Below are 27,404 nucleotides of genomic sequence, written 5' to 3' on the forward strand. Positions count from 1 at the left end.
TACCGCTATGCCCTGAAAAATTGTCAGACAATGGATGAAGGAACGCTCAGGCTTGTTTATGGACTTGTGAAGGGATATACAGGGAGTTAGCCTGTATTTTCATTACATTTATTGGTCTATATGTAACCCGACTGCCTTTATGTTATAGTATTTGTGTGTTATCATAAACTTATATGTCTTTAATGAAAGACATGCATGCAGAGAGAGTGAGAAAAGAGAAACCTGGTACAGGCAGAGCTAAGATAAGGGATCTCAAGGCCACTTACAGGGAGCTGCTCTAATGTGTGTGTGTGTGTGTGTGTGTGTGTGTGTGTGTGTGTGTGTGTGTTGGAGGACCAGTTAGAACCAGTCCCAAAGTGTTACTATCAGTACTCACATATGAGTTTCGGTCACCACTCTGCGTTTCCATAATCTTGTGAAGAGACTCGTTAGAGACATTTTGAGAAAGACTATCAGCTTGCTGTTGTGTGTTTCTCACATCCCGAACGTAATAAAGAGTGATTCATCACATCTGAATTGAGTAAGAAGTTCTTGTAAGACTAAACTAACTTTCAGTAAAGGGAGAATTTCCCTCAGACTCCAAAATGATCCTCCTGAAGCTATGACATAATCAAAATCTTTCCAAAGAGATGGACTTTATTTGTCTTTTTAATTGTATATTACACTTTTTTTTTGCTTTCATTTGTCTTTTTTTCATTTTTTTTTCTTTTTTTTAATGATTGCAACTGTAATCCGTTGGCTTGTTTATACACTCTAAAATCCAATAAATACATTGCTTACAAAAAGAAGTTTTATGAAACCGAGCCATGGTTATTTCATATATCTTTGGCAGCGCTTCAACAAACTATAACGGGAATAAGAGTGATAGACAAGAGATTTGAGCAGCTTCTCAACAAGCCGAACGGAGGATTACTGTTAATCTAATCTTCTGTTCAATGGCTCTCCTGTCCTCAAGGCTGGGTCTGCCACCATAAGGCTGCTCAGTTTCTGGAGCTTTCACTCTTTGAAGTGGCCAGTGCTTAAAGGGGAATATACCACTCCATCTGAAAGCCACATCATCTTACTCCTACGGCCTGCGGAAGTTCCAGCAATTTTTGAACACGAACAACTTTTCCCTAAAGATAACAACCACAGATCCAAGACTCTTGTCTGTGTGCATGGATGTGCTCCATTGATAATGAATGGGGGGACTGCCTGGAGGATGATTAAATGTAGAGTTTGGTGTGTTTTTCTTTGTTTTATTCTAAAGTATTTCTGAAAGGGTATTGTATCTGCATATTCCCAGGAAATCGTGGCAACTTTTCTTAATTTTTTTCAAAATGACTGCCAGCTGAGTAACTGAGTCAGTGATTGTTCATTCTATTATATCAATAATGTACTACAAGTTATTATTATTTTCTTTTGCGGTCTACAGAGCCGACTGCAACGCCACTGCTGTTATTGTCTAATTCCTGTTTGCCAAATGTTTGCACAGTCTTACACAACTTATTATGTCTACACTAGTCTTTATGTGGTGCACCACATCGTCTTTGGGAGCTACGTCCAAGCCCCACAAGCCTCAGAACTTATTCCATGCAATCCCATCTTCCTCAGTGTAACTATTTCAAGTTATTTTGCCCCGCTGCACCACCGGACTCTCAATTTCGGCTGCAGCCATGCCACTCTGGCTGAATGCACACACTGAATGCTTTTTTGTATGCATGTAGATGGGCATGTATAGTCCACTGTTTAATCTATGTGAGCCTTTTCAGTCCTAACACCATGCCTTCCTCCACAAATCCCCATCAAGGCAAATTCCAGCACATTTATTACACTTGGTGAATGAAGTGATTCTGATTCAAATTTACAGGAGAGACTTATTGGAGTCTTCGGACGACAAAATAATCCATTTAGTTTGGTTAAAGAGGACAGGAACGCAGTGTTTGTTCATAAACCGAGCTCTTGTAATAGTAGAAAATATTCACCATTCTGAATTCAGTGTATGTGTAAGCTCACACATACATAAACACACACAGGGTCTGGACCATAAATAGGACTATGCACACTTGATTATAGAGGGGCAGGATGAAGCAAGGCATTGCTTTTAGTAAGCTTAAAATGAGCTCACCTCACCTTTAACACTGAAATATACTGCTTTAAATTGAATTAAATTATTTGTGCACCCATTGTTATATGCCAAGTTTTCACCATTGGAAAATGACAGCAACTATTTTACAGAAAAGGACAGCAACTATTAAAACTCAATCAGCTCTCTTTTGAAATAGTTAGTCAAGTACATGAGAGCAGCTTTGAGTTTTCCTAAAGTATTGGCATGATAATTAGCCAAAGACACAGTGATTCATTAAACCTTAGGGAAATAAGTCTAAATAATGTTTCAGCTATGTTTCATCTGCAGGGGTAGTTGATCGGGTGAAAGCGCGAATCAGGACAGAAGCCAGACATCATGTCCTGCCTATTAGCTCCACACTGCCAGGCTCATCTATCTTTATTGGTCATCCATTAGCCTGCATTAAAGGGAGACACGGGATAATAGCAGTAATGATGTTGATGATGGAATTAGACTGCGGGTACACACGTCACCATTGCAGTGCTACGTCTGGAATCATAAAGACTGCCCACGGCAGACAGATGGATGGACGGACAGATAAAATTAAACGAATGCCTCCATGCTTCTGCTCTGTATGTGTGCATGTGTATGTTTGTGTGTGTTTGTGTGTGTGTTTGTTTGAGAGAGAGAGGGAGAGAGAACAGGATGAGGTCCCGCAATTAGGTAAAAAATGTCTGTGGTGCTTCGGGGGGGTGCATTAACTTTACCGCACACAGACAGCCAATCAAAACGCAGCACCTGTGCCAATCTGCAGGATGGACAGACGCTGGCACAGGTGTGTGTGTGATGATGGTTGGCAGGGGCTGGCGCCAACCAGAGCAGCGGCATACAGACAACAGACTCAACAAAGGCCCAGCGATGCCAGGCATGAGAGAGGACAGCCGGGACAGAAGGATCATTAAGGGAAATTTCTGAAAAGATGCTCTCAGATCAGGAAGGCACTGAGCAAAATGAAGATATGGCTGCCTGGGTCTGAGGCGAGGGATTCAGAGGACTGTGAATGACTTTTATGGGCAGTGTGCTTCTGCGATCAATCACGGGTGTTTACAGTCTGGAGTTATATCATTTCCCTATTTTGGTTGGAGGCATCTCACTGTCTTTCTCTTATTTTGCCTCTTAATTAGCTCCTCATGAATTACTAATCAAGCATGAAGAAGGCATTCGCCAATTTAAAAAGTGATAGCCCATGAAATGAACAGCAGCGTCTCGTACAAGCACATCAGTAACTTGTGCTGCTGGGCCTGGGAACAGACCTTTGAACCGAGACAGAGTGAAAGAGGGAGGAGAAAGACAGAGACAGAGCACATGCAGAGGCAAACTTTATTGTGAGTAAATCCTTCATTAACTATTTAGAATGGTATCATTGCTGGCCCTGCCGTCATGCTGTGTACACTCAGTGATCCACCCAGGAGACATTGATCTTCTTCTAAAGGAACATAATGACCACCAGAGAAATACTGATCATATTTCAGCGGCAGTCAATTCGGTTCATTAGGGCCGCTCTACCTCCTGCTGGGGACCCGTATTGATCTGTCCAGTGTCACAAGACTGTTATTCTCCACTAACTAGATAGGGAACTCACAAAACTGTAATTTATACAGCGACGACTGCAAGTAGAACAACTGACAACGGGGAACAAACAAGTAAAAACTATATATACTTTTAAATATATATATATATGTGTGTGTGTGTGTGTGTGTGTGTGAATGAAAGAGTGGATTTGCTCTGTTCCATATCAAGGCAGTGAGTTTTCAGAGAGGAGCAGAGCATGGACTGTGTGTTTGCGTGCCTGACTGCCTTGGCATCAAATGTCAGACATGACACAAGAAATCCTAAACGTATCAAGGCCATCCCTGGGTTTCAGAGAGAATTTTTCTTATACCTCTAATACCTTTTCCACCGTTGCTTCTCCTCTAATCTCCACTTATCTGGGAGCCAGGTGAGCTGCGGCACATGGCTGGTGGGCAGGCTTTGGTCTGTGGGAATAGAGCTCATCTTAATGGTATTTCTCCCCCTTCTTCTCCCTTCCCCTTCCCTCCAGGGCGGCTGTCAGACAGAGGCGAAGGCAGCCAGAGAGCTTCTCACTGCTGCCGGAGCTGACAGCAGGGAGCCACTGGGATTGGACCGGCGACCACAGCCGCCCGGCATGCAGCGGAGCAGCCAGGCTCACAGGTGCACAGCGTCTGATAGATAATAGCAGATAAAGCCTTGGCCAAACAGGGCTCGCTCCTAGCTGGGGAGTTTGGACCGGTGGCAGTGGGGCGGGGCGGAGGGCGCATGTTTAGGGGCACAGGGCTTTGACAACCAGCAGCCTTTACTTCACTGCCGACCAGCCAGACACAGACCAACACCCAGCCACCCACGCAGCCACGCACCCGCCCACTCACACATACACACACATACACACACATACACACACAAACCAGTCAAGGACAGGCAAGGTCGCTGATCTCAAATCCCTCCACAGAGTCATTGCTCTAGCTTACTGTACACTGGGAGGAGGTCGAGATTGATCGCAGCTTAATACAGCGCACTGGTGCTGGTGCTGTGTCTGAAAAAAAAAGCACACAAAAACCAAGCAGTCGCACTTGTTTATTTATATATTTCCTAACATAGCTTGCCGCTGTGTTATTATTCTTGCTCTAATTTCTGTTGAAAGCGCTGTGAGTCTCCAAAGTACAATAAAAATTAATTTGTTTTTATGCCACAGCATCCATCCTCATTCTATTTCATGTTTTTATTCATGTCCAAATCAGCTTTTCATCGTAGCAAGCAAAATCTAAACTCAACGTCAATGAGGAGTGTGTGGAATACAAACACCTTTTTGATCTGATTAGCCTAAATCGTGCTGACGCAAAGTTCTTTAAATTTTTGATGAAACTCAACATTTGTTAGCATTCACACCGAATCCTGGTGACTAACTTAGCTGAAGTCAAATGTCGACCACGTCCCTGCTTCACTTCTTGTGCAAATGGCAGAAAAGAGAGCGAAAAAGTGAAGAGACACAGTATCTCACAACACATATTCCTCAGCCGGGATGCAGGCGCGCTAAGCAGGATTCCTGCTTTGACAGTGACACGGCGCGGCACGTGTCATGCACCTCCCATGCCGTCCAGACGCAGCAGGCCGGCTGATGTGACAGAGGGAAAACACAGCCCATCTCTCACTGCTAGGACACGTTTACTTCTGCCGAGGAGAGGGCGGTCAAGATGTGATCTGGCAGCCAGGTGCTGCAGGGCCAGGGACACACAGCCTGACAGCAGAGCACCTCTGGTCCTCAGTGAGCTACAGCCACAGATAAATGGGCACAGCAAAACTTTAAAGGTGCAATAAGTACAATTTTTACTGTCCCAGAGCACAACATAACCATAATATATCTATAGGGTTTTGATAAGGTTGGTGATCTATATCAGTTGGTCAACAAAAACACTGCCAAGTGCTGAGATTTCTGGCCTTCAAACCTCACTTCTGAGCAAAGTACTCCCCAGAGAGGGAACAAACACACACACACACACACACACACACACACACACACACACAGAGCAAGGTGTCCTAACGAGCAGCTTTGCTGGAGGTAACACATTCAGAGCCCAAACATGTTCCAAACACACACAAAAAATTATAATAGTGGATTTCTACAATAAATGCAGTCATGAATAATTATTAATTAAAAAAAATGGATAGTTTAGTTTATTGTGTTTTTCCCCCTGTAAATTCCAATGGACAGGGAATCTGAGTGCGAGAAACTGCCTAATAATAATTTTTTTTTTTTTTTTTTAACAAAAAGCATGGGCTTATTTATTTTACATGAATTGTGACTTTATATCAACACATAAAGTAATGCTTTAAAACACACTGTATATATATTTTGTATTATTTTAAAAAATTATCAATAAAATTTCTCAGTTTCTGAAGTACCTCCAGCGAGCAGTATGGTCAGAGCCTCCCAAGCTGAATATTGTGGTCACATAATCAATAGGACGTATTCTAAGCTGACTGCATCATTAGAAAACAGTAGCCTATTTCCCTATTTCCCTTCCAGTGACATTCCAGATGCCCCTGTCCATTTCAGTGGGTAGGTGTTTTTAAAAGTAATGAATGTTTGATGACTTTTTTACATGTATAGGCAATATAATATGCCATGTTTACTTTAAACACAGTTTATACACAAATTATGAACATCAACAGTATGGTTAATAGATTAAAATGTGCTCTACACTTCTTCCTTGACTGTGAACATTCACCCTGCCGCAGTGTGCTGCACTGAGACACCATCTCTACAAGCTATATGGATACTGCTGAGATGCCAAACCCTGACCTCTCAGTGAAAGCCAGGCCAGTGAGGGGAGGATTTTTCTATAAGGAGTGGTGAGGTATAATATTATTCTTTAAACATACATATGTTGCCTCCCGTATAGACCCACCCACAGGCGTTCTAACAGGGCGACAGGCTGAGAAAAGGCTGCTAATGATCTTGACCACACCAGCAAGTCGTCTCCTGGCAACATGTTACCACAGTGCCGTTTGCTCACTTTGCGCTGTGTCATATTCTCATATCAATTTGCCCTGGCGAGAGGTTACCATATTAACAGCTTGCCTTAACAACAAAACCCTACCAGCAGTAACAGGTAGCTATACTGTCAGCAGTACGGCCTTATATTAAGCATCCCATCGCCCCTGATACAGACACAACTCAGCAGGTAGTGAATAACAGTGATGTGATGGTTGTTAAGATAACGCTCCACATGCACAGGCGGCTGCACAAATGACCACACAAACAACACACCCCCGTGCACACACACTCCCTCTCTTGCTCTCTCTCTTTCTCTCTCTCACACACACACACATACACACAGAGTCCAAAAACTCAATCCACTAGCCATAACACAGAGACAGAGTGGCATCAACCTCTATTATCCAGTCCCTATGCTGCAAACACAAAAGGCTCCCTGGAACAAAAATCCAATCAGTCCTCTCTAGGAGGATTTGCTCCACAGCAGTGCTCAGCAACACTGGTGGCTCTGCTGGTGACAAAGAAATAATCTCAGAGCCCATAGCCGGTTCACAGCCTGTTTACCACCTCCGTCACATCGCCCTTCCTTAGAAAGAGGACGGAGAGACAGGGGCTACGCTTCTCTGTTGTCATTTACTGTCCTCTGAGTTTAGCAGTCTACTTTTTTTTTTCTCCTGTGCTCGAATACACGAAACACATGGCTGACTATGTGTACAGTGCGTGAAATTACGGTATTTGCGACGCAGAGAATATTTATTCAGAGCATTAGTAATGTAGGCTTGACAAAAAAAAAAAAAAAAAGAAAGAAAGAACCTTCAGGGATACAGGCAAGAGACATGCTTTTAAATAATGGTTTGATGACAAATATCTTCAAAATATTTTCAGTGTTGCACTGCCCCTCACCCCCCCCCCACCCCTCCCCTCCTCTTCCCCTCCCTCTGGCTCGTCTCTCACACAGTCCTCCTTTCTTTGTCTGGTAAATTATCACACTCATTCTCCATTCATTAGCATGCTGCTGCTTATTTAGCTACGCTGCTGAGAAGCCTTCAACAAAATCAACTGGAAAATAGTCAATATGAGGCGGCCAGCGCACCCCTCTCCCCCCACCCAGCCCCCATCCTTCATCTCCTTCTTTGTTTGTTTTATGTGTGTTTTATTTATTTTTTTTTTTTTACCACATCAAAACGGAAGCATAGTCCCCCATAATGAAGTAGAGGGAGATAAAATATGCAAATTCACAGAGAAAGGATATAATTAGGGCAATAATAGAAAGTGTTGTTTTCACAGCTGCTCATTTACACAAAGGCCTGATAGTATTTTATAAATAATGCTCTCCATTTCTTCTCTGTCGCCTCTGTCTCTTATACACACTCACTCACTCAGCAAGGTGGAAAGCCCTTATGCTCCATGAAGAAGTGCAGCCATCCAGCCTGAAAGCCTGTCAGCCAGCCAGCCAGCCAGGCTGCCTTCAAATCTTCTCCTGCACTCTGCCACTGAGGCCTCCGTGCCTGCCTGACTCAACCAAGGCCAGGTAGCAACCCTTGCCTCTGGCTTGTGGTCTTCAGGAGCGCTTTGCTCCAGTGGACGCAAACTAAGAGACCAGTGGACTCTTACAATGTGGCTGAAGCCAGCTTTCCCTTTTACCGTTCCAGTGCCACTGACAAAGAAAGCTGTGGATTGAATGTGCATGTGTGGCACACACTTGTTTAAATATGAGGGACAGCAAAACCCCTGTAAAACTTTTCAGCTGACCGACTGAGTGGTTTCTCTATTTATTGAGAATAGATTTATGGCTGCCACTGGCTATTTCCTATCGAGCATTAAGGTGTTAACAACTGGAGGAGAGAGAGGAGTTTACATACTGTTTAGTATTTGGAGAAGAGTAACAAGGTCATAATTAACTGAGCGTTGAAGAAAAGTATCGATGGACAGAGAGCACGACTAAAAGGTGTTAAAGCCCAGAGCATGCACACATGCACACACAGACACACACACACACACGCACACACAGAAACACATCTCATTTTTTGACTAGGGTCTTTGTGTCTTAACTCTAAGACGTGTGGCAATTGAAAGGTGGGAGGAAATGAGGAGGAAATGAGAGCTTAGTGAATGAATGAAGGTTTCTTTTGCTTTAGCCCAGTGGTTTCCAAAGTGGGGTCCAGGGACTCTTAGGGGTCCTTCAGAAGCTTCTAGACGGTCCACAGCAAAATGATGAATAATTTAGTTTCACTACCATCTAATTCACTAGAATTTATTACAATACAAAAAATATTGGCAGGGAAGCCACAATAATGTGCAAAAAGTTTTGCGTTTTGTATAAATGAGAGACCACATTGTCACCAAAACTCCATTCATTTCCTATTGAACTGAGCAACCAGGGGAAGTTTATATTTATAAAGTTACAGTTTTAACTTAATATCTTTTAAATGTATGATAAACTGACAACTGATATTTTTATAATGTGTGTTTGCAACAATCTTTGTGTAGTGCAAACAACAAAATAAAAAATAAAAAATAAATACTTTAAAGACAAATTCTTTGAAAACTCAACTTGGTTTCATGCTGCACAAATGAAATGCAGAGGCAGACTCGACATTAATCTGAATTCAGACCATTTAGCCCCAGATAATCCCAATTGGGACTCTGGCATTTTCTCCCAAGTAGTTTAGACATAATTTGTGCAAACAGCGATGACACTGTCAATGCTAACACTTCCTCTGAGAGAAAGAGGTGCTCATGGGGGCAGCAGGGTCTACAGGATATTACCACCTCATTCAGCAATTAACATTAAGTAAATCAACAAGAAAAAAAATCCTCAGATTTTTACTCTGCACATAAACAAAATGACAAAACCTCAAAACACAACACATATACTGTATTTCTATTTCAGTTAGTCCACTTTTTAATTATTATTTGAGTTTATGATACCTATTTTTTGTCTTTGTCAGCTAAGAAATGATGGCCATGACTGACCTCGGTGCGGTCATCAATCATTAAGAGCTATCAGATATCCATGCCTCTTAGTTTCCTTCCTTCCTCTTTTCCTTCCTTGATGTTTTGGCCTCGCTGACACAGGCTCTGCCAGGCAAGCACAATCTGAGCTAAGTAAGAACCAAAGTTTCCATCCTGGTTGGATAACTAACTTTTTTATATCTGCTGGTGACAGTGGCTGGTACATTCCAAATTCCACTTTCACTGTTTTACTGGCCAACTACATTTTAAGAATAGAATATGACCTTCAAATCATGGCTGATTACCTGCCAACGTGGCTGGCAGAGTAAGCAAACATACCATCCACCACCAAAGATTTACGGGCATTTGGCTGGTGGCTGCTGGTGATTTCCCCCTCTGCATCCCAGCCAAACATTTAAGGCATGATGTTCCCTGGAAGACCCTGACGAAAACTGTAATACTGTGATATTTTTGTATATTCCTACCTATTTTTACCCCGGTTTCCAAAATATGTGATCTAACTGATGCAACGATGACTCAAAATCTTTTTGTGTACATCCTTACTTTGGTTGGCTGTTCAAACACAATCAGTAAATAATCCAGCGAGGACAGAATGGTGTTCTAGTGGGTTATTCAAGACTCCTTTCCTTTGCCTTTAGCTGGGCAAAACGTGACCTTTCACCTCTGTGATCTGTGTGTTGTGTGCGACGGCAAAGCAGGAAACACAAAGAATATCTGTCGGAACTGGGGCGCTAATGAAGAACATTTCTATTCTGCTCTGACAGAAACAGCAGGGAGATGGAGACAGAAAGAGAGAAAGTGATAGATAGAGAGAAAAGGAAAAGTGAGAGGAGAGATCTGAGAAGTGCCCATTATCTCCATGCTGCTTCATTGCTTTAGACACACACACACACTCACGTGGTGCATGCATCTGTGCACAAATCTAAATGTGCACGAGTACATACACACATACGCCATAACCACCTACCCACACACACACACACACACACACACACACACACACACACACACAGACGGCCATCCTCTCAAATCTGCCCAGATCTCATGAATATAATTGACCTTTTTTCCACTGTAATGCTGAGAGCGCATAAGGGGGAAAGGAGAAACTAAACAGAGGCAACCAGAGTTAATTTAGAACAACACATTATTGGGCGCTGTCTGCAGATATGGAAAAGGACAATCTAATCGATAAGCCAAAAGAATGACAATGGCCTCTCAAATCAATGTCTGCACCCCATTTTCTCACTGTGAAAAGACAAAGCCTTCAATGCAGGTGTTTTTGTTGTCCTGTTTTGGGCTGTCTGGACCAAGGTGTGTGTGTGTTTGTGTGTGTGTACGCTCATGTGCAAGTGTGTGTGTGTGTGTGTGTACCTGGCTGCTATTGTGGTGGAACAGTTGCCAGGACTAATCATTATTTAGTTGTGGCGGGGCTGGAAAGGTCAGCAGTCTGAAATGTCAGGCTGTGTTCAACAGGAGCCAGATGCAGCCGTACGCCGCTCAAGTGTCCAATTAAAGAGGGCCGAGTGAGGGTTGAAAGGGGCAGCCTGTGTGTGTGTGTGTGTATTAGTGTGCGTGAAAGGAGAGACAAAGAGAGAGAGAATAAAGAGAAAAGGCGTGTTTTTTTTTATACGTGTATATGTCGGAACTATATATACTCAAACACGCGCGTGTGCGTCCGTGTGTGAGCGTGAAGCATTCTTCAGACACACTAGCTAATGAATGCTTATAGAAGCTGAGGCCTATAGAGCAGCAGGGCTCCCACACACACACACACACACACACACACACACACACATACACACAGACACACACACACAGCATGTTATGAACCCACTTGATCTTATTAGTTTGTTCACACCCTGTGGTTCCCGCTGTCCGCACTATAAAGACGGGGAGAGACAGGGAGACGAATGAGGAATAAAGAGGGAGGAGGAACGAATCACATACGAGAAGGACAGAGAGGAGAGGACAAAGGCAAACAAGAGAGAATAAGATCACTAATAAATAATAATAGATAACAGGTGATAAAAGGAGGAAGTTGAAGGAGCGGAGGGAGAAGTGCCCGAGAAGGGAGGGGAGGTGAAAGGACGGAGAGGAGAAAGGGAGTGAGGGAGTGGAAACTCCTTTTAATCTGCGAGGGTAAGGAGAGAGCGTCCTGTCTGTGTCTGTGTCTCCCTATCAGCCTCATTCATCTGAAAGCCTCACCTGCTCTCCATACAGCCATCATAATAACCTTCAGTGTGTTCTGTGTGTGTGTGTGTGTGTGTGTGTGTGTGTGTGCTTATGCACTCACCCACTGTGAATAGTAATAAGCAGCAGGGCAGGATAAAATATGTCTGCTAAGTTTAGAATATAATAGACTTGCCTTCAAGGCCACACGTAACAACAGCCTGAATAATGACCTGCAATAATTTACACAGCACACTGAGCTCTACACTGGTCAAAGTAAGAAACCTTTCAGTGAGGCGTAATTGAAAGCCTGAGTATCTCTGGCCCCTCCGTGGTGTGCAGACCAAACCTTTAAGGAAGGTGGTTCATTTGTGTACACTGGAAGATGAGCTGATCCAAAGAGGGAGAGGTCAGGTGAGAAGAAAAAAAAAAAAAAAAAAAAGCTGTCCAGGAATCACTTTATTTCCACAGTCCACTGCCAATTCTCAATGTATGAGGAGATATTCATCAGAGGGTGAGCTGTTGGCCTGGACTATCAGTCAGGCGTTTTCAATTTCAATATCAGTGAATGTTCAACAAACTATCTGTAATTTATGTAAATGACTAATCAGCTCATAGCCAAATACACCTGCCCGAATCAGCAAGCTGTCAGTAGACTGTCATCAACTTTGAGTAAAGTTAGTTTTTGTGGGAAGTTTTTGAATGCCTAAGGCTGTGGGCACTGGCCTAACTCCTGTCACAGAGATAAGGCCTGCTGTGATGTATGCCCACTGGGGAGCCTCAAAAGAAAATATAAGATATATAAGAATGGACTCGTGGAGCGGGGTCGGAAATTACAGCTGCAGCTCACTGGAGACAGTCTGCTACACTTAAATGGAACGGAGCCTTAATTAATGTCATTAGTAACATCCATGTATAGCTGCTATTTCATGTTGGAATGGCTGCTGTGAAAAAGATCTATTGGAACTTCAGCTATTAAGGCTAGGGTTACGTTTAAGCACATAAAATAAATGGGTTAGAGACAGGATTAGGGTTAAATGGAAGTCTAGTCATGAAAAAAAAACTGAATTAAGTTAGAGTCATCAAACAGTTTCATGTGTAGGAATATATTTGTCCTTAGATGATGATTCAACATATACTTAAGTCTGTTAATCTGCACTTGAGATGCCCCTTGTAGTCTGTTATTGGTTGGTTAAAAACAACCACTGGAGGACTTTTACAGATATTACTGTTACTATTTCTATTACTTTTCTGTTGAGGCAAATCTTGTTGACAGTCAACTGGCATGTTGTAGAGAGCCACCAGCGCTTTGCTGAAATAAAGTGCTACCATTGCCCTGACTTAAGTCGCCACTTTAACACCCTTATGTTGGCCAGACCTCCTCCATTTTGTACAGTCAAGGGTCAAGGTTGGCTCGGCACCTCTTTGAAGCCGCTCAGTCGATTTTGTGCAGGCAATCATGTACTTATGGGCGCGCTTATGTACTTATTTTGAGCAGGCACGTCATGTAGTTTATTGGTAAGTTGGCTACCGATAATATACCACTGAGAGATACGCGTCGTGCTCAGTGAAAGGCAGCTTCAGTGAGCAGTTGCTACTAATTTGCACATATGGTGAGTAACGAACTTGAAGGCAAACAAAAAAAAAAAAGAAAGAAAGAAAGCTATACAAATGTTGTCAATTTTGGCTTATTCAGTCAAAATAATTCAACATTCAATAGTGTGTAAATAACAGGGATACCAGGAGAAAACAGTTTGCTGTGTCTTTTAATGATGTATGCTGTATATGTTTACAGGCTGGAAAAGAAGACTGTGTAGCAACTCCTCTAATGTCTTTAGCTGATGCACCATCGTGCTTTGACCTGTCACATCAAAGTCATCAGCACCAACAGCAGAAGGGACAAGCCCAGGGAGCTGAGGCTCTTTCTCAGGGAAGGGAGGATAGTTGCTGTGTATACACAAAAAGCTCTAGCCCTCTTTACCTTAGCTTTTTGTCTCTCTCCTAGCCATGGATGACGTGGGTGTATATCTCTGTGTCTCACATTCTGTCGATGCCTTCCTTCTCTCCAATTGCGTGTTCTCCCCCTCTCTCTGTCTCTCTCCGGTTGCCCTCTGTCAAACTGTGAAGGTCAGGGCTAGACTTTCGTGCGCCCAGGGCCTGAGGAACAGCTGCCACGTAAACCTGCTAAATTAGCCTGGTCTCCACGTGCCTCACATAAACATTATTCTAATCAAAGCATATTAGAGCGTCCAGATACTTTAGACATATGGGCCTCTGCATCCTCCCTGCCGTCCCCATCTGTCTCTCCTCTCCCTTTTCTTCGACTCTCCCCCTCTCTCTACAACTCGGTGGCTCCCTGCATCACACAGCTGCCTCTCCAAGACACTGGCATAGATTTCTCACAGTGCAAGTACTGTGCAACACATTTCCACATCCAATCAAACTGGGAGAGCCATATGCACGCGTGATTGCTACTGGTTACAACTTTAGGGCTTATATTGAATGTAATTCAAAGTGGCAGCGATTGTTTTCGGTTGGAACTTCTTTTGGAACAAGCATTTGGTATGCATATCACAAGACATTTGAGTTAGCTGCGTAATTGAAATTTTAACTTACACACAGCTGACACACCTCCCACATATACACTGTATTAGGGTTGCTTTTATATTAAAATGTTCTGAAACCCTCTGGTACAATTATAGTAGTCTAATGCTTTACCAAACATTACTGACACATCAAAAACACAATCAAAATACTCTCATAAATATTAATGAAATGCATTATATTTATATATACTACTCAAACTCATAATACTCTGCATAATAATGGATTTACCTTCAATATACACTATTAAAACACTATTATACACAAACTGAAACACCCAACCTCTCCCTTAATATGCGAGTGCATGTAAAAATGCAGTATAATTATACAACAGGACTTTCTATAGTGTATACAATGTGAGAGTATTTCAAAAGTGAATGTGGGATGTTTTAGGTTTTTCAGTGGTGTATATGGAGAATTTCAACAGTGTATATGAATGCATTACTTTAGTGTTTATGAGAGTGTCTTTACAGGGTTTGTGACAGATTTTCAACAGTGTGTGTTAGAGTGTTGCAGTGAGGTATATCAGAGTATTTCAGTGGTGAATATAAAGGATTTAACCACTGTTTGTGACTGCATTGGTGCGATACAATAGTACATATGAGAGATTTACAATAATGTACAGTATATTGGAGGGTTTACGTAGTGTGTATCTGCACAAAGCATTTCAGTAGTGTATGCCACTGTTAAAGGTGTATGCAATCACATTATATCATTTGAATATGTATGCATATTAGATGTGACTAAAAAGGCAAAATGTTGGAATGTGCAAAATAAACTTTGGATTACCATTTCCACACGGCGCATCATACACACACTCACACACCCAAGAGAAAGGCAAATAATTCCAGAGACACATACATACAGTAAACACACATACGCAGCAACACAGTCACATAGACATACACAAAACACAAGCAAATACACACACACTCTCTGCCATGCCATCAAGAGTCACACACACCCTGGCTCTTAATAAGGGTATAATATGAAACTTAATAGACAGACATTACTCTTAATGAAACCCAATCATATCAAAGTAAACACATTTACTGGTTTTGATGTCTCCATCAAGATGTTTGACATCTGTGAGTCAAAGTTTAAAATAATACCTTCTGAGGGTGATAGTGAGAGCAACAACGCGTTTTGAGTGAAGGTAAAACAGGAACGACTCTTAGGACAGACCTCAGGATAAAATCAGTCTATTAACGGATTTATGGACTAGTCTACTGTCTGTCCCAACACACACACGAAAGTCTCCAAGCTTCCGGACACGCTTGGCCCAGGATATACACACACAAACACACACTGTACACACATACGTACACACACACGCTTGCCCTTAGGACTTGTGCCACTAAAATTGAATTTGTAAATTGCACATGATCCCATTATAATAGCAACAAGGCAGTAGTTCTCTGAAATTAAAAGGTCAGATCCCATGACAAAGTTCCTAAGCATGTGACCAACAAGCCGTCCCATCAGCAGCAAGTTCGCTAAAAGTTTTTTCCATTGTGCCAGTACCTGTGCTTGCACTACTGCCCTACTGAGCAGTTATAGGCAAATCTGTGTGGGAGAACAGCAGGAAGGCAGCATGTCATCCTGTCAGCATCAAGAAGTGAGTCAGAACCAGATGTGTTGGAGTGCCTCACCAGCACACCTCTGTTACACCCACATCAAGCCAAATCATGAATGAAACAGAACAGGAAAGCATTCAATTTGTCTTCACAGGAGCGTTGTCACACACACGTTATACATCAGCGGTGGAGTGGTGCTGCAGGGGGCACCCGTGAAGACAGAGCAAGAGATCCAGGGGACTTACCAGGGTTGGTGATGGTCAACAAATCTAGGTGCCGTTGTTGCTGAAAGAAAAAAAGAAGAAGAATCTTAGTTGGACAAACCCAGATGATGTTTCAATCTCATTAAAAATACAATCATCATGCAACCTTGTAAAGGAAATCTTTTGAAATGTTTTTCTTTAATACATGATGCTGTCAGTGTCCTGTATTACAGGACAGTGCCAATACCAAATTAGTTAGATGTTACAAAGATCTTTTTTGATTTTAATTTCACAAACAACAAAGTGTTTCTTCCACTGTTTTCCGTGAAGAAACCAAATTGACATGTTTTTTTTTTTTTTTTTTGGTACATCCAGATTCACGTTTCTGGAAGCTGTCAGAATGTGGGTGTTAGCAGCAGTGTAAACATCCCTTGCGCTATATTTAATTTCAAAAAACTTTTTTTTTTCACCCTATTCGATGTCTTTTTGTGATCTTGTATTAATTAATAACACGATTTCTGCTGAGGGCTGTACTCCAGCTCCCACTGAATAGTAACTGGTAGCTTGTAAAACTATACTTTCGAAGTAACTTCCCCAACACTGTGTGCATCTGTGTGTGTGTGTGTGTGTGTGTGTGTGTCTGTGACCTCATAGGCTTTGATGGAGTGTGTTTGAAAGAGTGTCCAATTTTACACTTGATGTCTCTAGCAGCTGAGAAGGAGTCTAGAGGAAGCGCTAGCTGGCTCACCCCTCTCTTTAACCTACTGCCTGTCTACACACACACCACACACACACACACACACACACACACACACACACACACACACACACACACACACACACACACACACACACACACACACACACACACACACACACACAGTCACACATTCCTGTCTGTTGAGCACTGCAGTAATCAACACCTCAGCCCTCCTCATCTACCAGTCCCTCAGGAAAGAAGATCTTCACATCCAAGGGAAGGATGAAGGGTCTGTGTGTGTGTGTGTGTGTGTGTATGTGTGACCCAGCATGGCTAGGTCACAGTCAAAGCCGGCTTGTAGGACCTGACGTCATTAATATTCAAGCTCCATACTAACCAGTCGCACTACAAGAGGGCTAGTCAAAGAGGCTCTCAGTGTACTTGGAGTCCTCTATCTCCCCACATATAGCCTGGAGTGGGACTCTCTGATAGGCCGCTAAATACTTATTTTACATTTATGCTTTACATTTTGTTATTTAGCTGATGCTCTTACTGTGTACAGGCGAGGGGTCAATGAGTGCAAGAGTAGTAAAAGCTTCAATTACTAGTTCACCAACACTGTAAGAGACTAGCAGCAAGCAATGCAAGAGTCAGAGTCCTAATACCCTGATGATAATCATGCCAATGTATATGATCTTAAGAAAGAAGCAGAAGTAGAAATTAATATAAATGCTACAGATAGAGGTAGATGCACAGTTTGCTTTCTTTAAATTTATTTATTTATTTATTTTGGGGAAAAAAGATAGGATGTCATGTGAGGATATGAGGTTACTTCTTGGACAGATGAGTTTTTTGGTCTGTCGGGGGGGAGTGATGCTGCGGTTCTGACTGAAGAGGGAAGGTCATTCCATCTCAGGGGAGACGGAGACGAGCGAAGTGGAGGCTGGGCAGAGGGATGACCAGGTTGGGACAGGTAATAGGGAGCTAAGCAGCTGGTGGTGGCACAACACAGAGCACTGGCAGGTGCGTAAGCCTGGACCAAGCAGCAGCATTTTGAACATAGAAAGACAGTAACATGGGAGACTTTGGGGAGTGTCAGGTAGGAAGGTTTATTTGTTCATTTTGCCTTGAGAAAAAAAAAAAAAAAAAAAAAAAAACTGTACAAGATTTTACCATGCTTATTTCCCCAGATGTAAGAAGTGTATGGATTATAAGTTGCGAGCAAATCTGAAGCTTTATATTGCAGTGTGCGTGTATGTGTGTGTGCGTGTGTGTGTGTGTGTATGTGTGTGTGTGTGTGTGTGTGTGTGTGTGGTGGAAGGGGTATAGAGAGAGTGGGTGACAATGTAAGCAGTAGAGGTCACTGTGACAACATGAGAGAGGAGAGCAAAAACCGAGAGCATGCACTGCAACTGTCCACACACACACACACACACACACACACACACACACACACACACACACACACACACACACACACACACACACACATGCACGCACACACACACACGCACTCATACACACGGTGCCACCACCACCTGTGGAGATTGTTGACTCTCTACAGTCAGTCAGATATAGAGTCACAGCAGGAATCAATAACAACAGAGAAACATTTACACCTCTAGTTCTCCTCACTGCTGCTGTTCAGGGGATACAGCCTAGTTTAGAGCTACAGGGATCACTAAACGCTGCAAACTACAACAGAAGAAACTGTAAAGCAGCCATTCATGCACAGTGGACACACCACATTGTGCCTCTTAGCTGATGCAGCGGTACATATATGAACCGAATGCAGACCTGTCCTGCCAAAACACTTGGAGCTGGGAGCCTATATTGTTAAACTGACTGATTAAAATGTGTCTTCACATGTGTAGCACCCTCTACTGGCTCTCCAGGTCTTTGCAAGTATATCTGTGAGAGTGAGTTAAAAAGCAGATCTGGAATCCTATATCAGAGTATACCAGGGTAGATGGATGCTATATTTTTTTTTCTCTCTCTCTGTTACATATACAGACAGCAACAAATGCTGCCCTTTTGAGATCAAAATTACCCATAAGTTGTTTTCCAGTAGACTTTTAGACCCAGTGCGTACAGTTTAACGCACGCAATATTGTATCACCACCAGATGACAAGTGTGAACAGTTCAGCGCCGCCACTACTTATTCAGAGATAATGAATCTACCATGAATTAGAGAATTACAACTTACTACCTCTGCTCTCTCTTCTCCCTGCTTTTGTTATTCCTTAAAATGGATAAGGTGCTTAGGGCTCCCTGTGTGTATGAGAGAGAGAGAGAGAGAGAGAGAGAGAGAGAGAGAGAGAGAGAGAGAGACTGACAAAGAGAGAATTACATTAGCAAAAGCAATCCCGGGCAGAAAATAGGATTGTATTAATCTTTATCAAACGCAGCCAAGAGCTGAGGGATCACACCCTGGTTGAGGCCAGCCGGGCCTCCACGCTGAGAGGGGCTGGCCACTGCCCTCTCAGTGCCACAACGGCTAACACACACTGATAGATTAAACCAGTTGATATGATTCTTTTTTTTGTGCAAACACAGGTACAGTGTGTTTTATCCCGTTTACATTTTGCTCCGCATCCTCTGAGCCACACAGGACAGTACAACGAGTGTCACAAAGTTTGTGTGCCAAAGAAGTTGAGTATCAAAGGCTTATTCTTTTCTGTGACCGGCATTTTAATGTACACTCACGGAACTGCCATGATGCAGTGCAACACACTCACCTCAGAGTCCAAGAAAAACAAACACTTAAAGGTGCACTTTGCAAAATTGTCACGGGTCAGTTGAAGTGAGGACATTTTGGACTGATGAAAAACATGGAACATTTTTGTCAAACAACCCTTGACAAGTTAAGATATAGTGCACCTTTAACATATTTGCAAATACTGTTTGGCCTGAGTCTGGACTTACCCACTAATGAATCTAGACTGGACCTGGCAGGTTAAAAGGTTATTAGGTCAGAAAAAGAGGGAGCTTTTGGGAACCCGGGGTGACTGCCACTCCAGCTGTCGTGGTCTGGCCAGCCAAACTGGACTCCGGGGCTCCAGGTAGCAGCACAGTAAACAATACCGGAACAGGTCAAGACTAGAGTCAGAAATGATCTCAAAATAGGAGTAGCGATAAATGAGAACTTAATGAAGTTTATATATTTCTAGTGGTGTAACCTGACCAGTGAACCTAGGTTAGTGCAGCTATTCTTAGACACCTTATGAGTCCAGGTCCTGATGAAGCCTCATCCTCACATCTATACGCACCAAGCTGCAATTCTGCAAAGGCTAAAAGCTAATGTTAAATTGATATTCTGACTGAAAGACAAACAGCTCACAGTATATTTAAAAGTGTCTTTATTAGATTCTCCTCTTCTTTATTAGTCTCTATTAGTGTCTTTTGAATGTCATCGCAAAAACAGCTTCCCTTACTTTATAAATAAAGTCTTCTAATGTCTGCCCGACCCCCCACTGTTTCTATAATGTTCTAATCAGCAGTAGGACAGTCATTAACAGAACCAATCAGCAGATAGCAGACTGTGCCACCATCTTAATCTGGGTGAGAAGAGGAGAAAGCGGAGAGGGGGGGTGGAGATTGGGTGTGTGTGTGTGTGTGTAGGAGGGGTGGGGGGTGGGGTGGGGTGGGGGGGGTTGACAGCAGTGGAAAAACCATTAATGTACTAAACCCCACTTTATGACTAAATTAAATATTCATGCACAATCTACCCAAAACCCATTTGCCAACATTTCCTCCAGAATTTACTTTTCATATTTGCTGATTGTTATCAGCAAGAAAAGAAGGAGCGAGGAAGTGAAGGAGAGAGGAGGCAGAGGAGGGCAGAGGAAGCCATCAGGGTGGGGGGCGGGGTAACTAAAATCCCAGCCATCATTTTGTAGCTCATTTCAAATTAATTTAAAGTCAATATGGCCAAATTACACTGCCGCGGCCACCATCCAACAGTTTTCAGTTTTAAACATAGGATTCAATGTAGCTTAGGGGTAGAAATACTGCTTAAGTCAAGTTGCATCAGCAGGGAAATATCATATTGCGAGGGAAATCCTATTTCCAGAACATTTGATTTGGAAATGGATAGAGGCCAACCTAATATGGGCATCAACTAGTAAAGTTCAGCTGTATTACAGAACTAAATTATTATACAGTAAATGAATGCACTGCTACCAACATGATGCCCTATAAAACAGTCCAGTCCAGTAATGGGTTTCAGGAATGAACATGGCTTATAATGGGTTAAAGCATGTTGATACCAAGTTCATCTTATGCTAGGTTACTGGCCTTTTGTCTAAGGCTTTGTTCAGACTGCAGGCAAATCTGATTTGTTTCAGAAATCCAATTTTTAGAACAGACTGTCCACACTGTTATCTGCAAGTGATCAGGTCAGATTTGTGTGTTCAGGCACCATTAAGCTATCTGCATTGGTTGCTGTGGCAACAACATACGTGTATGTACAATAACTGATTGCATGTTCTCCAAATGCAGAAGCCAAACAAAAGGCTGCAGAGAGGAATGCATCTTTGCCTTCATGCCATCAATTTATCAAATCGTGGTGCAGAATTTCTTCATCGGCCGAGGGGATGGATGGAGTATTTATGCAGCGCCGGCCAGCTCTTCTTCTTTTTTTTTTTTCATTTCTGGCATTCCAGATGTGATGCTACGGTCACGTGTTGCATTGCAAGCGGCTTTAAGGACAGTTTGAAAAGTGTTTTGAGTAACAAGAGCTACCAGACTGTAGAAATCTGATTTGAATCACGTTTCAAACCACAACTGGCCTAAACCTCATTCACCAGCATCAGTTTCCATGTATTTTTTTCTGTTCAGACATGATAAAAATCATTCCGACTCAAATCAATCTGGATATGTCAAAAATCTGATTTTGGTTGGCAGTCTGAACAAGGCCTAAGATAGGTGTTCAAAATAGGACATTCAAAACAGCAAGGAACAGTGCATCATAGCTAGTAAACTGTGTGCTGTGCCTTGCTCTGCTGATGAGGTCATATACAGGAGGCAAGCATCTGCTTCGAGTCCCTCTGTTGTCCCCCTGGATTCATACAACACACACAAACGCACACACGCACAAACTCTCAATCTACCGCCTCCTCTCTTACACACCCATGCACATCCAATCTGCCTGTGTTATATCCAGGGTCAGGACAAGGGTCTTAATGGAGTTGTGAGTGAGAGTTTATGTCAACAGCCTTACTCATCTTGCTGTCCTCCATCTTCCTCTGGGTCTCTCATCTCACCTCTGTAAGAGTTTTGCTGTCTGCCTTATCTGGCAGAAAACCCCAACCACCTCAATCAAATATACAGAGTCACCACACCACATCCATACATACACAACACCTGATAACCCCTCCAACCTGCTAACACGCCCCCACCTATTCATACACACACACACACACACACACACACACACACACACACATACACACATACACAAACACACACACTATGCGTGGACTGATCTGCAGCACCCCAGAGGCAAAAGAAAAGCCTCCTTCTCTGTGTGTCTATCTGCATCTTAGTCATCCTCCCTTGGGAACAGAGAGGGGAGGTGAGGTAAGGATGAGCTAATGGACTCCTTTTAGGTTGTGTTTGGGTGTGGCGGCCTGGCTCACTGAATCCAAGTACATCATGACGTCAGGGGAATAACAGTGTTCAGGATATACGGCTTGCTAAAAATGCACCATTTCAGAAGGAATAGCGGTTATTTATCCACAGTTCCATTATGATTTCATGGCGTTCAATTAAAGTTAAATGAATGCACAACACAGAACATTAGAAGGTCTTTATTAATGTTGTAATGTTGTAATGTAACATCGTATTGAGAAGGAAAATAAATGATAAAATATCTGCCACCGCCAACAACCACTGAAGCTAGAGGAAGTCACTATTAACCTTGTGCAATTGTAAAATGGCTACTTGCCAGTGGAAATGTGCTTGTGTGTCTGCTTGCATGACAGTGTCAGGGCAGGTCTGGTGTGAAGCTGAGGAGAGCAGGAGAGAGAGGATGGGAGGGGAAGGGGAGAGCAAGGCTTTGTTGCGTGACCAGGAGCCCTTGGTTAAAAATACAACAAAACAAATAAAAGATTCATTCCTTCTGAGAGCAGCGAGCAGCTTCCTCCTGAGCGGAGCGAGAAGACAGCCGCTGCCACCTGCACCGGGCACACAGGCCTCCCTGCTGCTGCTGTTATTGTGCTCCCTCCAACACTGTGGACTGCACAAATCTGATAACACACACACACAGCAGCAGCCATGCACAGTGAGGACCTGTAGACCATGCACATACATCAATATGAACGCATGCAGTCTCACACGCGCACACACACACGCACACACCACTTATTCGATGACATGCCACTGCATACCCTTTTCTCCCAGTAGTTAAAAGCCATGATTGAATTTCATCTTGATTTCATCAAATATTCATGAAGGCCAATTAGACGGGCAGCTAAGCTGGCTGTGAAGACCCTTTCCTCCATCATTCTGTCACAGACAGTCTGTCAGACAGCCTGCTTTTTGAACAAGGACCCCAAGGGTCTACGCTGCTTGACCCCGGCTCTCCACTTCCCTCTTTGAAACACTCGGTATTAAAAAACAAACATGTATGAATGAATATGCACATGCACGGGTCACAGCTGAGATATCCACCGATGGAAAAATGGACAAAATGATTTCTAATGCAAAATTCTACATATATACGTTTTTTTTTTTAACGACAAGAGGTAACCTGGGACCTTGGATGGAAAGAAAATACCTTTACAGTCTGGATTTTATAGATAGTGAATTTAAAAGTTGCAAACAGACAACCACACACTATCAAACTTGCAATGACACATTTATTTGCAACATTTCGGTGCTAGACCTTCATCAGGCAAATGGTTGTGATGAAGAGAAGCCATCTTAAATAGGGAGTGTCTGTAAGCCTGCAACCAATCTCATTCCCCGTGTGCAATAAGAAGGCATAAATACCAAACATCAAATTACTATACGACAGTCTCCAATATCATACATGGAGACAGAAAAATAAAACACTCTATGTAGTAACAATCATAAATGTACCCCAAAAATGCTTACATTAAATGGGTAGATGACTATAAAATGATTGCTTAAGGCCCCAAAGACTAAACTGCATTCTCAAAAAGATACATTCCCAAATATTGCAGGTTACATTTGTAGATGAACCTGCAGGGATACATTTACATGGCATTTAAAAAGAAATAGTGAATTTAACCTCTGCAGATAGAAGGAGAGAAGAGGGTATCAAATACTAATGCTGTAATATTTTCATGCAGCACATTCATTATGCCAAGTGCTACCACAGATTGTGATCTAGTCCCTGGTATAAAGGCCCCCTGCGCTCAGATGATCTGAATACCAAACCAGTGTTAACATCAGCTTCAGCTCTGGCACTTGAGGAAGAGGTGCAGTCACTGGCCAGGGTGCATTTGATTTACCTCTGGGGGGCAGGCTAAATTGGTATGAGATATAAAAAAAAAAAAAAAAATCAAGTGCGCCTCAGCAGGAAAATTGAATACATAATTTTTGGAGAATGACACAGAGAAGCAGAGAGAAACAGAGCCCAAAAGCAAGCAGCAGAGCAAGGCCATCCACGGTTGTGTTATAACTGGGTGGCTCAGCCAGACTTCTGAAAGCACCGAGGGTCATCAGCACACAATATAGTGTCAAGGATTATGAAATTCTGATTATGAATGGACTCCAATCTAGAAATAATGAAGGACAGAGTTTGGTTTGTTTATATATTGGTGCCATGTTTTTGCTTTGTCTAAAATCAGCAATCTACTGCTCAGCATTCAAATGATCAGCTCAGGCTGAATATTTTTTCTTTTCTTGTGACCTCCATGATGTTTTTGGCAAAACATCTAATGGCCCGAGTATGATTCATGCAAAACACTAAAAACAAAAAAGGACAGACCAACCCCACAATTCTGAGGATGAACAACCTGGAAACTTGGCTGAAAGAACTAATTTGAAGCAACAAGACTGTGAGAATGACACATCACATCTAAAATGTATGATGAAACATGAAAAAAATCTCACGAATGCCAGATTGATAGCTACTACTTTCTTCACACACTATTTCCACAAAGACATTCGCCAACATTAACCCTTTGATGCATGAATTATGAAAGCCTGAGTCAATATTTTTTTCTTATGTGTTTTTACTCTTCTTAGGGCATGAACACTTTTGTGAGTCTCCATACTTCTTTAAGGATGCAGGACTGGTATTATCATGTCATTATACTAGTATTAATATGTGTTCAGCAACAAGAACTGACAGTCTCTGCATAAACCTCAATGGAGGGGAGCAGCAGAGAGCATTCTAACAGCTGATATGCAATTCCACCATAGAAACCATTGCATTTAGGAGAAAATGTCTTTTAAACAGCTGTCCACTGTAGTGACCGCTATGAGCCAAAGGGTTAAAATGTTAAAAATGATAAAAATGTTGCCAAAAAAGCAAATACAAAGCAAATTCGATCCATTCATGAACTAAAGTAAGTTAATTAGTTTTTTGAACAACAGCTAATGAGGCAGGAAGGTGAAATTTAAAAACCTTTCGGCCTCTGGAAAATACAGTTGTAGTTTGAGCTTGGTCTCCATAATGAGTCATAAATCAATAATCAATAGCTTTCTTTTTTTTTAAGATCTATTCATTTCAAGGTGACCAGTCTTGAAAGTGTATTTTTTGGTGAATGGAAGTGTTACCACTAAATTGATACGTATGATTCCAGTGAATTATTTCCAGTGAGAGGCATGCTGTCTCCACTTGAGACTATTTTTACAGACGAGTAGAGAGCAGAGTGAGCTTCATCACATGGAGCAACGATAATCATTAGTGGTGGGTTAGATTCATCGAAATTGCGATGCATCGCGATGTTTTCTTGCATCGATTTGCATCGATTTTTTCACGTCGATTCTTTTCCACCAAGCCCGGAAAAAAACGGGTACCCGGAACAAAAAGTAGGTAATGTGCGCGCCGCCCGGACAGTTTAGCAGGTGGGACCATAGCAAACGGAAAGCCGTTGTAAAATAAATGTAACTCACGGCTTCAAGAGACTTGCTTTTATAAAACGGTTACCCTACATATAGCCCATAAAATAAACACACAAGAAAAAAATCAATAATTTATTGGTAAAAATGCAACAATAAAATTGAGAACTATTCATTCTTCCACCAAGCAAGATAGAGTGGACAGAATGAACAGAGCGCAGACGGTAAGATTGCTTTTTCATCTAGCGCCATCATCATGTCACATCAGGCTATTTGGGCTCGTTAATGTTGAATTGGATATTTCCATTAATAGTGCAATTGTTAAAATAGTGTTCAATTATGTTTGGACTCCTCTTTGCAGGGGCGGTGGCGTGCGTTTCGCGACAGGTGTGTTTTTGCGCAGACGTAGGCTATGCCTAACGTCGGCTGTAACAATAACAATAAAAGTATACTGATAATTTACCATACATCGGCGCTGTCACACTGTCCGCTTTGGGTGGAGATAAAAGGCAGGTGGATCAGGAGGCAGCAGGGAGAGGTAGGCTATTTCTCCAGGGAGGCCACCGGACACAGTGGGTTACCCGGCTGCTCATATATGAATCCCCGCAGACTTTCTATGTTTTTTTTCGGCAGCATCTTTGTGATTTCTTTGTGCATTCGTTGAAAGACACGGTGACATATTTTAGGCCATTTTCGTCGTGGCAAATGCTGAAGGAGTCGGGCTTTAATTTGCGGTTGCCTTCGTTCGCCCTGCGTCCCATGAAGCTGCACGTCAAACCAGACTTTACAGACAAGCCCCCTCCTGATCCGCCGGCCTTTTATCTCCACCCACGAAACGAACGCCACCGTCAAGTACTTTCGCAACACGATAAATTATAAACTATAATACATACATACATACATACATACATAAAAGTCAATGGTGTACTGTAGTGCCTGTGTACCAAATTTTTTAATTACTTTGTTATGATGGAACTGGCTCATGCAATTCTTTCACTCCCAGATTACATAGTCAAAATATTTTGTGTCTTTGAAAAATAATTCCTAGTCAAATGTTCAAAAAATCTTTATTTTGAGAGTGACATGAGTTAATTTATGGGCTATTTATTTCCAAAGCTAGCCACAGATTAACACAAAATCAGTCTTGCATGGAAAATAGCTGTAAAAATCGCAATAATCGAAGAATCGTGGCACCAATAATCGCATCGAATCGACAAACACTGTAATCGCTATAATCGAAAAATCGAAGCTCCCATAATCGAAATCGCATCGAATCGTGAGGTACCCGCGATGGAGCACCCCTAATAATCATCTGAAGCTCAGTATCAGCAAAACCAGTGAGCTTGTGGTGGACGAGCAGAGGAACAGAAGGCCCCCTGTCCTGGGTGTCATCCAGGCAGAGGGTGCAATGTGAAAATGCTGAGTTATATTTTAGAATAATGGCCACAAAAAGTGTTTCTGTAGACCATCATGATGTCACCATGAAATTGACCTATGACATTATTGATATAAGATATC

At 42.4% G+C, this 27,404-nt stretch overlaps 1 protein-coding gene across 1 annotated transcript in view; it reads right to left on the bottom strand.

Annotated features, from left to right (window-relative positions):
* The window catches only part of agbl4 (AGBL carboxypeptidase 4), a 285,510-nt gene that overhangs the window by 73,034 nt on the left and 185,072 nt on the right, over positions 1-27,404 (bottom strand). Inside the window, exon 6 of the mRNA XM_030048927.1 lies at positions 16,192-16,231. Coding sequence (XP_029904787.1) covers positions 16,192-16,231 — 40 coding nt within the window. The remainder of the gene's footprint in view (positions 1-16,191; positions 16,232-27,404) is intronic.

This window comes from Myripristis murdjan, chromosome 4 (genome assembly GCF_902150065.1).
Source record: "Myripristis murdjan chromosome 4, fMyrMur1.1, whole genome shotgun sequence".
NCBI lineage: Eukaryota > Metazoa > Chordata > Actinopteri > Holocentriformes > Holocentridae > Myripristis > Myripristis murdjan.